Source organism: Saccopteryx bilineata, chromosome 3 (assembly GCF_036850765.1).
Source record: "Saccopteryx bilineata isolate mSacBil1 chromosome 3, mSacBil1_pri_phased_curated, whole genome shotgun sequence".
NCBI lineage: Eukaryota > Metazoa > Chordata > Mammalia > Chiroptera > Emballonuridae > Saccopteryx > Saccopteryx bilineata.
The window spans coordinates 282,662,499-282,675,103 of NC_089492.1; the positions used below are offsets into that span (position 1 = coordinate 282,662,499).

At 43.1% G+C, this 12,605-nt stretch overlaps 1 protein-coding gene across 3 annotated transcripts in view; it reads right to left on the bottom strand.

Annotated features, from left to right (window-relative positions):
- The window catches only part of DDI2 (DNA damage inducible 1 homolog 2), a 44,456-nt gene that overhangs the window by 16,501 nt on the left and 15,350 nt on the right, over nt 1-12,605 (bottom strand). For all 3 annotated transcript variants that reach the window (XM_066270363.1, XM_066270364.1, XM_066270369.1), the window contains 2 exons: nt 8,940-9,067; nt 4,874-5,002 (listed from right to left, as the gene is read on the bottom strand). In XM_066270363.1, coding sequence (XP_066126460.1) covers nt 4,874-5,002; nt 8,940-9,067 — 257 coding nt within the window. The remainder of the gene's footprint in view (nt 1-4,873; nt 5,003-8,939; nt 9,068-12,605) is intronic.

The following is a 12,605-nucleotide window of genomic DNA, read 5'->3' on the forward strand; positions in this document are numbered from 1 at the left end:
CATGGCCGTGGGCTGCTCCACTGTATACACGGTGTTACATCATCATCTGCACATGCACACATGCTGCCACATCATCCAACAGAAACTGGAAGGGTTTTTCTTTTATTTGGAACAGATTTCACATTTCTATCGTCTTTTGTTGCTTTCCTGTGACCGGTCAAAAGTGCACCATGCCTGACCAGGCGGTGGCGCAGTGGATAGAGTGCCGGACTAGGATGCAGAAGGACCCGGGTTCGAGATCCCAAGGTCGCCAGCTTGGACCCAAGGTCCCTGGCTCCAGCAAGGGGTTACTCGGTCTGCTGTAGCCCCACAGTCAAGGCACATATGAGAAAGCAATCAATGAACAACTAAGATGTCACAACGAAAAACTGATGATTGATGCTTCTCATCTCTCTCCGTTCCTGTCTGTCTGTCCCTATCTATCCCTCTCTCTGTCCCTGTAAAAAAAAAAAAAAAATGCACCATGACTTTACGGACACACTGTATTATTTAGTGTTATGTTTTTGAACTATGGACTTGCTCTTTTACTCAAAAAATATTTTGAGACACTTCATCGCTAGCAGACACATGTGACTACACCTTTGCTTTATACCACCCTAGAGGGCTGTATTGTGTAACACACCAGAACTGACATGCCCATTTCACTGTTGTGGGACCTTCTAGGTTGCTTCCAGTTTCTGCTGTCATAGCACTGCTACTGTGAGTGCTCCTGCACTTGTCTCCTGGTGTGCCATGAGTTCCTCTAAGGTAGAGTCTAAGAAGTGAGAGCATAGGGTTCTAGGGCAATGGTTTTCAACCACTGGTCCGCAAAACAGTTAACCACCCTGATGGTGAACCCTTTATACAGTATCAGGGTGCTTAACTCTTTTGTGGATTGGCAGTGGAAAACCACTCTTCTAGGGCAGTGGTCCCCAACCTTTTTTGGGCCACGGACTAGTTTAATGTCAGAAAATATTTTCATGGACCAGCCTTTAGGGTGGGACAGATAAATGCACAAAATAAAATTATGCGACCGGTGTAAAAACTGTGGTATTTTAAAATATAATTGTTGAGGCCTGACCTGTGGTGGCGCAGTGGATAAAGCGTTGACCTGAAAATGCTGAGGTTGCCGGTTCGAAACCCTGGGCTTGCCTGGTCAAGGCACATATGGGAATTGATGTTTCCTGCTTCTCCCCCCTTCTCTCTCTCTCTCCTCTCTCTATCTCTCTCTCTCCTTTCTAAAATGAATAAATAAAATAAATTAAAATATAATTGTTGAACTTACGAGACAAGCGTCAAGAGTGAGTCTTAGACGGATTAACAGAGGGAATCTGGTCATTTTTTTTTTTTTTTTTTTTACACAGAGGCAGAGATAGGGACAGACAGACAGGAACGGAGAGAGATGAGAAGCATCAATCATCAGTTTCTCGTTGCGCATTGCGACTTCTTAGTTGTTCATTGATTGCTTTCTCACATGTGCCTTGACCGCGGGCCTTCAGCAGACCGAGTAACCCCCTGCTGGAGCCAGCAACCTTGGGTCCAAGCTGGTGAGCTCTTTGCTCAAGCCAGATAAGCCCGTGCTCAAGCTGGCGACCTCGGGGTCTCGAACCTGGGTCCTTCCGCATCCCAGTCCGACACTCTATCCACTGCGCCACCGCCTGGTCAGGCCATTTTTTTAAAAATAAAACATTGGTCAGACTTAAATACCGGTCCGCGGCCCAGGGGTTGGGACCACTGTTCTAGGAGATATCAGGCTCAATTTTGCTTGGTGATGATGAATTTTCTAAATGCTTTCTGGAAGTGCATGAAAGTTCACAGTGCTCCATATTCTCACCTACAGTCAGTATGATTAGATTTAAAATCCTACTAGCCTAGCAGTAATTTTGCATTTCCCTGGTTAATAATGAGATTAAGCAACTTTCCATATATTTACTAACCACTGGGTTTCCTTTCAAAGTACTTATGAATATTTTTATACTGTCTTTCTTACTGCGTCGGAGGATATACAAACATGTGGAATGTGTATATTCTGCATTCGAATCTTTTATAAGTTATACGTGTTACTAAAATCCTTTCCTAGTTTGTGTCTGTGCACTTTTTTATGTCTTTTGATGAAAGGTTCTTAATCTTAAAGCTGCTGAATGTCTCAAATAATTTCCTTCCTGCCTCTGAAAGAATGCCTTCCCTAGGCAAGACACCCTCCTGTGTTCTCTCCTAGAAGCTGTGACTTTGTCTTCCGCTTCTAGGTCTTTAACCACCATTGAGTTGACTTTGTAAGTGATGTAAAGAGCCCATACAAAATTTAAAATCAGCATATCACGTCTCTCTCTCTCACACACACATTGGGGTTTGGATGGTATTAACAAGGATTCTGTTGATAAATGTGGAGAATTACCATCTTGGACAGACTGAACCTTCCTATCCATGGTACAGATCCTGTTTAAGGTTTTCTTCATACTGATCAGAGCCAAAGCTGCAAATAGTACAACTTGTACATCCGCAAAGAAGGGCACAAAGGACTCGTATTACTTTGTCTCTTCCTATTATCTCCTCACTTAAAACCATGAAAAATCTGAGACCTCAGACTCTGAAGCAACCCATTTGTGGTATTCCTCCTCAATTTGAGTTCTACTGTGTGTTAGAAAGTATATGAGAGGAAGGTATTTAAATTATCCTACTCTACAGAAATCAGTAAGAGATAATAAGATGGTGCTAGTAGACACATAATATTAAAAAAGAAAAATAAAATAGGTAGAAATGTCAACTGTAATGAAAGAAAAATAACATAATAAAAAAGCACCTCATCTGCAAATTAATGGACTAAAAACTAGTAATACTTGACTGTAACAAGGATGCTGAGAGGAATATTCATTCAGTGCTGGAGAAACCAGATTAGTACAACCGTTAGCAATATCAAGAGTCTGAAAGCACCCATAACCTTTGCTTCAGTATTTACAGGAAGCTTGAAGGAAAAATATCAGCGTACACAAAAAGCCATGTTACAATGACAAAATACTGGGGGAAAATACACGTCCTAAAAGCCGAACATTAAACTACACAACAGACTGTTACTCAGTTAAATTATGCTTATGAAATTGACAGTAACATTGGGAAAATGTCACGAATGTTAATTTTTCTTAAATCAGAGAATAAAATTCTACACTTCATATGACCATCTTTTTTAAGAAAAAAAGCACATGGAAACAAGGCCAAAATGAAGTACTGTATGTCCAAATGCTATCAACAGCTGATTCTCTCACCTCACAGGATTTAAGGTATTTTAGCTTCTTTTAACATTTCTATACTTTTGAGATTCTCTACAACAAGCATATGTTAGATAGATGTTAAAAAAAAACCCCAGAAAGAAACACGCTGGATGAGAGATGAAAGATTACACAACTTGTATTTATAAGTACTTCTGAAAACCGGTAGAAGTGGGTCCAAGGTAGAAAGAAGGTTGAAGGTCTCAGCAGGCACGGCCAGATCCTGGGGCCCCTCTCCTGCACGCTGCTCAGCCCCTCGCTCTACCTCAATGGCACACTGGAGACTTTTCCTCAAGAGGGTGAAACAGAGGTGGGCAGGGAAGAAGATGGAGGAAGACAGGGGCACAAGTACCTAACTAAAACCAAGGGCATTAACTGAAAGCTAAGACTGGGGCCTTTTTCTCCCTCCAACTTCTAGATCACCCCCAGCCGCCATGGATGTCCACACCAGTGATCTTCCAGACAGCCTTCTGGTGTCCCCTCTTCAATATGAGCGATTCCAAGGATAATCAGACATCTGTGAAAACCATCTAACACAGAAGAACCCACTCCCAAAATAACCCCAAAATATAATACTAAAAAGGATAGAAGGCAAAACTGAGGAAATTTCACCAGCCACTCTCCCCTCTAAGAACACAATGAAAGAAAGAAAAAAGGAAACGACAGGACAAGTCCAGGACAGGAGATTACCCTCCCTGCCTAACAGAGGGGTTCCCCTGGCAGAGCAGAGTGCACCCAGCAGGAGGGAAGGAGACCATTCTGACAGTCACTTCTCCAGACTGAAAGGCACCCAGCACAGTGGGTGAAAAGGGAGCTACAACCAAGTGCATCACTGTAAAATTTCAAACCACTGTGGGCAAAGACTAGATTCTACAACCTTCAGAAACAGAAATCTTTCACATAAACAACTGAGGATCAGAATAGCACCCAGATTTTCCACAGCAATACTGTAAAAAATTGTGAAGGAAAATGACTTCCAACTTAGCCAGGTTGGCAGAATGTAGGGGAAAAAGACATGTTCTAATATTTAAGGACTCAATTTACCTCCATGCACTTTTTCTCAGGAAGTTACTGGAAGATGTGCTCTAATAAACTGAGGAGCAAAATACAGAGAGAGACATGAGATTAATGTAGCCCAACATCAGGACAACGAGAAAAGAACCCCTCTGGACCCAGTCAAGTGGGTTCCAACACAGTAGCCTTCAATCCAGGCTCTGGGAGAAGCGTCTTCAACGGGATGCAATGCATCAAGGAGATTTACACAACTAGGCAAGTATTTGGGATGAGTAACACACACACACGAAAAAGGAAAGCAATTATTTTCAATCAGATGGCTACATTCTCAATGGTATTTTCATAATTGTATCAGTATTTAGCACTATGAACGTATTACTTAGAAATGTGGAGGTAAGCACCAATAGAAATCTGAAATAGTTGAAAGGAATCATCTCTCAGGAGCAGAAAACGTAAGTACACTGGGGACTGTTTTTGTCACCAGCTAAAACATGCAGATCCGTATGACTTCAATAGAATTTAAATGTCTAGGGTTAAGGCCTACTGGATCAGAGGCACCTGTCCCGGGAAATTTAACTCCACTACCCCACAAAGACCCCCAGCACCTTTTTGCTCACCTAGATGTACCCTTCCAATAATCTTCTGGGTGCCCACTCCTTTGGCGATTCCTGCCCACCGACGATCCACCAGCCTCATTATATTACACCTTTCTGCACAAGCTTGGCTCATAATAGTCATCTGGGCACCTGGAGGTGGAGGGAAACATGATACAATAAGGACAAAATCTGCCTTTGTGGCAAGAGGACAAATGCAGCACTGAGAACAGGGTAGGCCGCCAGTACACCCCCAGACTGGTCGGTGACATTGTTCCCACCTAGCAATTCCCTGCCTGCCTTAGTTCACTTTCAGTTCCACAGTGGAATCTGAAACAGTGCAGAAACCTGACACTGAGGGAAAGGATATTTTGGTTAAATGTAGTAATTAAATGGTATTTTAAAACTTTACCGCATAGGAAGCAAAAATACCTGGAAAAGACTTCCAACAAGGCAACTGTCTACAGGTGCAAATGCTCACCATGTACCACTTTTTACATTCATATCTGTTTTCACATAGTAGCTCTAAACATGTCACCAAGTTATTTTTACATCAAACGTAGGGATCCTCTAATTTGCCAGTTAAAAAATTCATCATTAAACCCTGGCTGGATAGCTTGGTTGGTTAAAGCATCGTCCCCAGGTGCAGAGGTTGCTGGTTTGATCCTTGGTCAGGGCACATACAGGAACAGATCAATGTTCCTGTCTCTCTCCCTTCCTCTCTCGCTAAAACAAATCAATGAAAAATAAATAAATAAAAATAAATATATTGCCTGGCCTGTGGTGGTGCAGTGGATAAAGCGCCGACCTGGAATGCTGAGGTCGCCGGTTCAAAACCCTGGGCTTGCCCGGTCAAGGCACCTACAACAAGCAATCAACGAACAACTAGAGTGAAGCAACTATGAGACACTTCGCACTCACCCATGCCTCTCTCTCTCCTCTTTCTGTAAAATCAATAAAAATATAAAATCTTTAAAAGATATATATATATATATCATACAGTCTCTCAAAAAAAACTGGAAGTGAACTCCCCATTATGAGCCCTCTGCTCTTTTAGGAAGTGGGCAGTGAGGGTTTTTCTCTCTTGCAACGACATGCATTCACCCACAGCGGAGGTGGCCGGTGGGGACCACATGCTCCGCTCATCTTGACCTACAGTGCTCATCTTTCCCGCGGACTGGAGTCCCACCCCCCTGTTGTCAGCCGTGTCTATCTCAGAGCCAACAGGTAGAAAACTCCTTCTCCCCAAACAATTAAAACTTTGGATTTCTCCTCACCAATGGAATTACTTTTCTGCAAACATGAAACATAAGCACTGTTCACTTTTGACTCCTCTTTTCGCCTTCTCCACACTCTCAAACGCTGGTCCAATCTGTTAAGTTCTATGTAATTTCTGCTATTTCTGCCCCTCTTTCTTCCAGGCACAGCACTCAGCCTTGCTCACCCTCTATTCCCCTCGCTAGTGGACAATTTCTCTGGTTTCCCAAACACTCTGGATGTATAACTTAAAGCAGGGAAGTAGTTCTGACCCTTAGTGTTATAGAGTTCTATATTTCTGCCACCGCCTGTGTTCTTAAAATACTACCTTCTTCAGATCACTTATCCATCTGCCCAAAGATCCTCAGCAGCTTCTACTCTTTACTTAAATTTTTTTTTAATTTAGAGAGAGAGGAAGGGGGAAAGATAGATAGATAGAAACATCAATCCATTCCTGTATGTACCCTGACTGGGGATCAAACCGGCAACATTGGCATACGACAATGCTCTAACCAACCGAACTATCCACCCAGGGCGGCTCCTACTCTTATAAGACCACCTTCAAACCACATTGCCAAAGCTTCAGATCTCGCCTTGTTCTGGTCAAACTACTTCCAGCTGCTATAGACAGAATGTCTGCATCCCTCCAAAATTCACGTTGAAATTTAATCCCCAATGTGATATTAGAGGTAGGGGCTTTTGGGGGGGTGATTAGGTCATTAGAATGGAGCCCTCACGAATGGGACTGGCTCCTGTATAAGAGCCCGAGAGCTCCTTTACCACTCCCACCACGTGAAGACCTAGGGAGAAGACTGCTATCTATGATCTAGGAATCAGGCTGTCACCAGCCATGAGTCTTCCAGTGCCTCAATCAACTATAAGAAACGGATCTGTGTTTATAAGCCACTCAGTCTATGGTATTGCTATGGCAGCTGGAGCAGCTCAGATATCAGTCTGGTGTTCCAAGTACTCATCCTCCACTCTATGGGGGAACTGGCTCCCTACACCCCTGTCTCACTTTGACCCTCCCTGAGAGCGCCCCTCCACTGCTTCCACTCTCTCTGAATTCTGCTTACGCTTTGAGGCCCACCTGAAGGCCCGCCTCCTCCCCAACGCACACGTCCTTTGCCAATGATGTCTCAACCTCAATTCCAGCATTTCCTGACTATATTACTCATCAGGCACCTTACACTTGACGGGCACTGAAAGTCATGCCATTTGAACAAGGTTAGGTCCAAGGAGGCCCAAAAATAATGAAGGAAAAAGGAATTTGGGAAGGCAATTTTCTTTTTTCTTGCTCCCTCCTCACTTTACTCCACAAAAAACTAGTTACTGACGTACAGGAAGCAACCCCAGGATGAGAAGGGTCCCTGTTACTGCTCCCCCGCCTCTTTCTTCTCAAGCCTCAGCTCCAAGCCCACTCTCTGCCTGCGGAGACAGCTCAGTTCACAGCCTCTCTCTTTTGAAGCCACACTGAGCGTCCCAGTCAGGTGACCCATGTTCACTCAACATGCATCTGATTTTTGCATCGTGGTTAGAGTTCTGGCATCAAGCAGATTGGGGGCTAAATCCAAAAACTTTCTCATAGGCCCTGGCCAGGTAACTCAATTGGTTAGTGTCCTGATATGCCAAGGTTGAAGGTTCGATTCCAAGTCAGGGCACATACAAGAATCACCAATAAATGCATAAATAAATGGAACAAGGAATCAATGTATCTCTCTCACTCACTCCCTTTCTCTTTCTCTAAAATCAATCAATACAAACTTTAAAAAAAATCTACTACTCGTGAACTCTGTATACCTGGAAGTGACTTCTCCTCTCTATGTCCACATTTCCTCATCTATAAAATAAGGGTAACAGCAAAACACAGTTTATGGGGGATATTCTGAGGAGTAAATAGAAGTGAATAAAACAATATATATTAAGCACCTCAGTTGATTAAGCATGAATTAGCATGGTGCCTGGCACACAATAATGGCTCAAGAAGCACTGAGCTTTATATATGTTAGGGTCTCTTCTGTCACCAGAGCCCTATGAAGCAGCAGTTAGTTAAGCACTCAGCACAAGGCCCTGTACACAGCACTCAACAGACATTTTAAAAGCTGAATAATCAGCAGTTTACTTCTCACAGGAATATATGTATCTTAGTACGAACTCTTAACAGCTGATACCTAGCACGTGCTCAAGTATTTGTGGATGAATGAAGGGAGGAAAACTGACCTGAGCAGGAGCTGTTACTACTCTAGGAAGTCATACCCAGGGTGAAGACACAGAGACCACTGTCACACCCACATGGTGCTGCCTGTGTGGTCTGACTAAAAAGCAAGGAGTTGTTGCTGAGAGAGAAGGTGACAGCACAGGGATTATCTGTATCCTCAAGTGTAACATCCCTGCTTCCTTATCTGGCTGTTAAGTGCTCTCAGGGCAAGAACCGTGCTTATACTCATTGCTCCTGGCAAAGTGATGGCCCACAGACCAAGTGGAAATATTTGTTTGACCTATACGCTACACAGCTCCTCCTTACAGCCCCTTATTCTAAACCAAATGACTCCCCAATGCCTTAGAGGTGCCCTAGAAATTCAGGATGCCAAATAAGGTAAGCAGGAAGATAAAGAGGCACCACAAAATGCAAAACTAGTAAAGAAATGATGAAAGAAACAAACCTATCACAAACAAGAAAAGGTTAGCAAGTGAAACAATAACCCCCAGGCTTGTTAGCTAGCAGTCCAAAGGACAAATGCCATCTTTAATGGACACCAGGGTCTCCCCTTCTTCCTGTGTCAGGTCAGAATGTTGGATGGGGAGACAAAGACACAAAGGACAGAGACATCACCTGAGTCAACAAAGGCTTTCACAGGATGTCCATTCACTTTGCAGTTAATATAAAGCATCACTACTTGGCCAAAACTTTCCGGAGCTTCTTCCATAGCTATCGTCATGTTTTCCTCAATGTTCTGTTGCCTGTAACAAACCAAAACCAGGTACACTAGAGCACCATTTCCATGAAGAGAGAGCTGTTTCAAAGTCACAATATTAAAACCAGATCTGTATGTATCTTTTGCCAACTATAGCAGCTGAGTCACTGAAATGGAAACTGGTGCTCTATCCCACAGTATGTGATTTTGCAGGAGGCAATGAGATACACAGCAGAAAATTAAAGGCATACAAATTACCCTCATGTAAAATGACTATTTGTTTCCTTTTCAAGCTCAGAATACAGGGAAACATATTTCTGGAGAGTAAGGGTCACAACCCTTTTTATCCTATAGAATATCAGAATTTCATGAATGTACTAATTTATCTGAGGATTTTTTTTAAATTTTTATTTATTTATTTATTTTTTACAGAGACAGAGAGAGTCAGAGAGAGGGATAGACAGGGACAGACAGACATGAACAGAGAGAGATGAGAAGCATCAATTATTAGTTTTTAATTGCGCATTGCAACACCTTAGTTATTCATTGATTGCTCTCTCATAGGTGCCTTGACCGCGGGCCTTCAGCAGACCGAGTAACCCCTTGCTGGAGCCAGCGACCTTGGGTTCAAGCTGGTGGGCTTTTCTTCAAACCAGATGAGCCCGCACTCAAGCTGGCGACCTCGGGGTCTCGAACCCGGGTCCTCTGCATCCCAGTCTGACGCTCTATCCACTGCGCCACTGCCTGGTCAGGCTATCTGAGGATTTACTGGGTATTTGGGTTCATTTCCTATGTCTAGTCCATTAAAAACTGTTTGCAAATATAATATACAAATGTCTTAACTGTTTGGGTTGCACCTGCTGCTTAATCTCCAAGATTGGGCTTTTTAATCTGTAAAATGAGGATGATTCCCATCAGACAGTTGCTGACAGGTAGAAAGCATCTATTATACAATGCCAACATAAGGGCAGATTAAAAAAAAATTCCTATCTAGCTATCACTGAAGAGAACTACACATACAAAAGAATCACTGTTTACTGGGTCATCAAATACCATCTTCAAAAATTGAACACTCAAATGATCACATAAGAAAAGCACATAGCCTGCCTGACTAGGCGGTGGTGCAGTGAATAGAGCATCGGACTGGGACGCAGAGGACCCAGGTTCGAGACCCCGAGGTTGCCAGCTTGAGCACAGATTCATCTGGTTTGAGCAAAGCTCACCAGCTTGGATCCAAAGTTGCTGGCTTGAGCAAGGGGTCACTCAGTCCGCTGTAGCCCCACAGTCAAGGCACATATGAGAAAGCAATCAATGAACAACTAAGGCAGGGGGAGTTAACCTTTTTACACCTACCGCCCACTTTTGTATCTCTGTTATTAGTAAAATTTTCTAACCGCCCACCAGTTCCACAGTAATGGTGATTTATAAAGTAGGGAAGTAACTTTACTTTATAAAATTTATAAAGCAGAGTTACTGCAAATTAAAGAATATAATAATTACTTACCAAGTAATTTATGTTGGATTTTCGTTAAGTTTGGCAGAATAAATCTTTATAAAATAACTTACTATAGCCTGACCAGTGGTGGCGCAGTGGATAAAGCGTCGACCTGGAAATGCTGAGGTCACCGGTTCGAAACCCTGGGCTTGCCTGGTCAAGGCACATATGGGTGTTGATGCTTCCAGCTTCTCCCCCGCCTTCTCTCTCTGTCTCTCTCTCCTCTCTCCCTCCCTGTCTGTCTCTCTCTCTCCCTTTCTCTCTCCTCTCTAAAATGAATAAATAAATTAAAAAAAAAAACAAACAAACAAACAAAAAAAAACTTACTATAGTTAAATCTCTTTTTATTTATACTTTGGTTGCTCCGCTACCACCCACCATGAAAGCTGGAACGTCCACTAGTGGGCGGTAGGAACCAGGTTGACTACCAATGAACTAAGGTGTTACAATGAAAAACTAATGATCGATGCTTCTCATCTCTCTGTTCCTGTCTGTCTGTCCGTATCTATCCCTCTCTTTCACTGTCTCTGTTAAAAAAAAAAAAATCACAAAAGCACACAGCTGTTCAGGCGGTGGCACAGTGGATAGAGCATTGAAGTGGGACACAGAGGACCCAGGTTCAAAACCCTGAGGTTGCTGGCTTAAGCAAGGGATCACTCGCTCTGCTGCAGCTTCCCGGTCAAGGCACACATGAGAAAGCAATCACTGAACAACTAAGGAGACTAAGGAGCCATGATAAAGAATTAATGCTTCTCATCTCTGTCTGTAACTGTCCCTCTCTCTGGTCTCTATCACACAAAAAAAGAACAACAAAACACAAAAACCCCCAAAAAACAACCACAGAGAAGGCTGCTTACCAGCAGCTTACTCTATCATGGCATATCTCCATGCCCAACCTCCTTATAAAAAACAATCAAATATGATCACCATTAATGGAAACTAAGGCAGGGGCTAGGCCCCTTCTCTCAAGGCTGAGGCAGTAACAGAACAGGGTTCAGGGCTTAGTTAAATTATATTGTAAACCAGGGGCTGGCAAATTATAGCCTACTCTGTGTGAATAAACCCTCATGTGAACAGAGCCCACCATTCATTTCCATACTGGTATTATCTCTGGCTATCTGGTTCCACACGGGCAGAACTGACCGCCAGCCACAGACAGTGTGGCCTGCAAAGCCGAAAGTGTTTCCTATCTGACTCTTCAAGGATAATGTTTACTGGCCCCTGCTCTAAACTGTCCTGGCTGTAGTAATACTTTAGTTCAACTGAACTGATGGCTTTATTGGCCATTCTGTATTAAAATATTAAATGTCTCGACCTGACCAGGCAGTGGCGCAGTGGATACAGCATCGGCCTGGGACGCTGAAGACCCAGGTTCAAAACCCCGAGGTCGCTGGCTTGAGCACAGGCAAGCTATCATACCTCAGTGTATACATACACTGTGTAATCACTGGTGTAGCATACCAAATAAAACTTTAATAAGCATTTGATATAATTAAACAGCTTTTCTCCTATGCCATATTATTAAATTTAGAAATAACCCAAAATTAGTTATACACTCCCGACATTGTAATGATTTCAACCAAGGTTTTCAGCAAAAATCTTCTGAAGTAATACAGGTTCCTGCGGCTATTCTGGGCTCTGTACATAGACTCCCTTTACAGGCAGCAGGTGTTCGGTTTGAAGGAGTGGATGCATCCATCAGCCCTCTGCCTTTCCCTCACCATGGGAAAAAACACGAGTCAATGGGTATGCCTCATTCCACTTCTACTCTTCAGAAAGCTCAGTGCCACGGTGTCTATGTGACCTTAAGCCTCTCCCTCTCAGCACTCCTGCTTCCTGGGCTGGACGCAATTATTCTTGTCAATTATGTAACGTTCCCTGTAGTTGCAATGCAGTCTAGTTCAGAGAACACACATGTCTTCCTGTGTCTCCAGGAAGATTTAACTAGTGAGATGGTTCTCAAAAGATACTGTATTCATCAGTTCTGATAAAATCTGTGATACAATTAATGGGAATGCTTAAGAAAGAGAATGGCTTAGGGCTCTCAAGTGATTCCAGTGTTCAATTTACATTCTTTGATTTTAAATGC